General features: G+C 44.3%; 1 protein-coding gene across 1 annotated transcript; it reads left to right on the top strand.

Annotated features, from left to right (window-relative positions):
- The first annotated feature begins 1,012 nt into the window (after positions 1-1,012).
- LOC126401639 (zinc finger BED domain-containing protein 4-like) lies at positions 1,013-1,654 on the top strand. Its single transcript, XM_050062983.1, has 2 exons — positions 1,013-1,387; positions 1,515-1,654. Exons 1-2 carry the CDS (start codon positions 1,013-1,015, stop codon positions 1,638-1,640), a joined length of 501 nt encoding a protein of 166 aa, XP_049918940.1. The 3' UTR covers positions 1,641-1,654.
- The last annotated feature ends 1,233 nt before the right edge of the window (positions 1,655-2,887 follow it).

The following is a 2,887-nucleotide window of genomic DNA, read 5'->3' as shown; positions in this document are numbered from 1 at the left end:
ACACTTCATATCACGTAAGGGAAAAACTATTTCCTGTTGTAGGGATGATTAATGTTACGTGTATTAAGGGTTATCACGTCCACCTCATCAGAAATTGGGGAGGTATTAAGAGAAATATTGGATTGCTTTCTTTGCGCATTAGCTAACGTTAGTTTCGATAGCAAAACAAACCGAAGGGAACTGTTCAGGTGTCATCCTCTTTTGTAAGACTGACACTGTAATCAACCACAAAGCCGGCCATCCCACTGCGACAATCCTGTCAAATCATCCATCCACTGAGCGAGAGCATGTGTTGGCAAATCTGGTTCTGTTGGTCAGTGTTTACTTATTCAAGTAACACTCACAGTCTTGGAGAGTGAGTGAGCTGACATGGTGCGATCGTAAATTCAGTCTGACACTCTACATTAAAATGACAGCCCTGTTCATCGAATAAATGGAGTGTTATATTTCTACATGAATGAACGAATGGTAAGTTAATCACATATTCACTCCGCTCTGCTGCTCGGTCTCCACAGAGTGCCCGTAGTGCACTCTGCACTCAGGGAGTTCAGTTCCACAGTTATGTCCTTGGCACGTGGGGGGTTACGTCCTTGGCACGTGGGGGGTTACGTCCTTGGCACGTGTCTTACGTCGATCACTACCAGTCAGCATGGCAGCCAACACTGACACCATCATTGGTGTCAACACCGCTGTGGCTTTAGTGGCAAAGAAAAACGCCACATCTCCGATTTGGGAGTTTTTTGGGTTTATCCCAGATGCCAGAGGTGAGCTGAAGGACACAACAAAGCCTATCTGCAAAATATGCAACAAATGTGTGCTCGTGAAAAATGTTCAGACAACAAATTTATTTGCGCACCTTCGTTCAAACCCCCCCCCCCCCCCCCCCCCCCAGGCTAGCACTTCGAGCACTGCAGGTGCCGTTGCTCACAACACACCTCGCCAGTCCTCCATCACTGCTTTTACCAAAGGCTCAACATACAAAGTGGACAGCAGTCAATGGACACAATGCACAATGGCTGTGGCAAAATATATTGCAAAGGAAAACGCTGGCTTTAATACAGTGGACAGCAAGGCTTTCAGAGAAATGGCACCGCAATGCCTAAACGAAGGAATGCGGGCGTGGGGAATAAAAGAGAAAAAGATAGCCTGCATCACAACAGACAACGGTGCAAATATCGTTGCGGCTGTGAGAGAGCTACAGTGGCCATGGCTCAGCTGCTTTGGGCACAATTTAAACGTGGCCGACAACAATTCACTGAGCAAAGAAAAAAGAAGAACCGATCGGGCTTTCGGTGTGTGCCGCTCAATCAACGCAGCCTTCTCACACTCCTGGCAGAGACGTAAAGCACAAGAGGAACTGGGTCTGCCAGATCACCGTCTGATAACAGTATGTAAAAAACAAAATAAATAAAGCTGTCGTTAATTTCTGTAGGCTATTTATTTTTTATGGTTATGTGGTGGACACTCTACTAAACAGCCGACTCATTTTTTCCCTCACATTTTCCTTTTAACAGGACGGCGCAATGCGCTGGGGGTCCAAGTTTGCAATGACAGAGAGAATCCTCGAACAGTTATCTGCCATAAAGACAGTGTACGCAGATGACAGGAGCCACAGTAACCTACCCCAGGGGCGATTCTAGGATCAGAGCTTTAGGGGTGCTGAGCACCCAGAGAGCTGCCCGGCCAGGCAAAATAAATTTCACTGTTTTGTACATTTTAACGCAATTTCATTCCCATTTGTGAAAGAAAAGCACAACACTTTTTGGGAAACTCTGTGACTAAACCATCAAATCTGATGAAGGTTATTTAAATGCTGAGCCACAGCAAAAGAGGAATGGATTGGAATCATAAAAGAAACATATCACAACCCTAATTTCTGGGGGAAGACAACTCAAGTCACCAAACCACCTGTCACTATCACAGTGGAAGACGAGGAGGAAGAGAGGGGAACAACCAGTCAACCAGCTAAGAAGAAACCAACTCTGGGCTCTCTCCTTAGCAGAGTTGGCCCTGCAGTCACCTCAACGCCAGATCAATGCGCAGATGCTGAAATGGCCATTTACATGCAAGAAGATGTAATTGTGGGTGACGAGCGGCCCCTTACATGGTGGCAGGTGAATGAAAGCAGGTTCCCCTTACTTGCAAATGTGGTATGGAAATATTTGCCCGCAACCAGTACACCTTCCGAGCGCATCTTCAGTCAAGCGGGCCAGGTTTTAACTTCGCACCGCAGTTGTCTAAAGCCCGAAAAAGTCAACATGCTGGTTTTCCTTGGAAATAACATGTAGCAATCCTACCAGCACAGCAATAAGAAATAAGAGGGTTTTTCTGTTGTTTTTTTGTTTTAAAAGTTTATTATAGGCTATGCTGCGCTACAAAAGTTTTATTTAAATAATCAATAAGCAAAATGTAAAAGCCCAAGCTATAAAAGCAAGATACCTCCTCTAGTGCAGCTTTTTGGTTTCTGCTCCATGATGTCATCATGGAGGAGTGGGAGAGGATTACTGAAGCAACCTGTGAGCTCTGGTGAATTCCATGCCCAAAAGGGTTAAGGCAGTGCTAGATAATAATGGTTGGCACACAAAATATTGACACTTTAGGCACAATTTGGACATGTTCACTGTGGGGTGTACTCACTTATGTTGCCAGCTGTTTAGATGTTGATGGCTGTGTTTTGAGTAATTTTCAGAGGAAGGTAAATCTATACTACTATACAAGCTGTACACTGACTACTTTAAGTTATATCAAAGTGTCATTTCTATAGTGTTGTCCCATGAAAAGACATAATGAAATATTTGCAAAAATGGGAGGGGTGTACTCACTTATGTGAGATACTGTATAATTGTTTTATGGTTATGCACCTCTGTATCACATACAATCAAACAAA

This window comes from Epinephelus moara, chromosome 15 (assembly GCF_006386435.1).
Source record: "Epinephelus moara isolate mb chromosome 15, YSFRI_EMoa_1.0, whole genome shotgun sequence".
Lineage (NCBI taxonomy): Eukaryota > Metazoa > Chordata > Actinopteri > Perciformes > Serranidae > Epinephelus > Epinephelus moara.
This window is presented reverse-complemented; position numbering and strand designations above follow the sequence as displayed.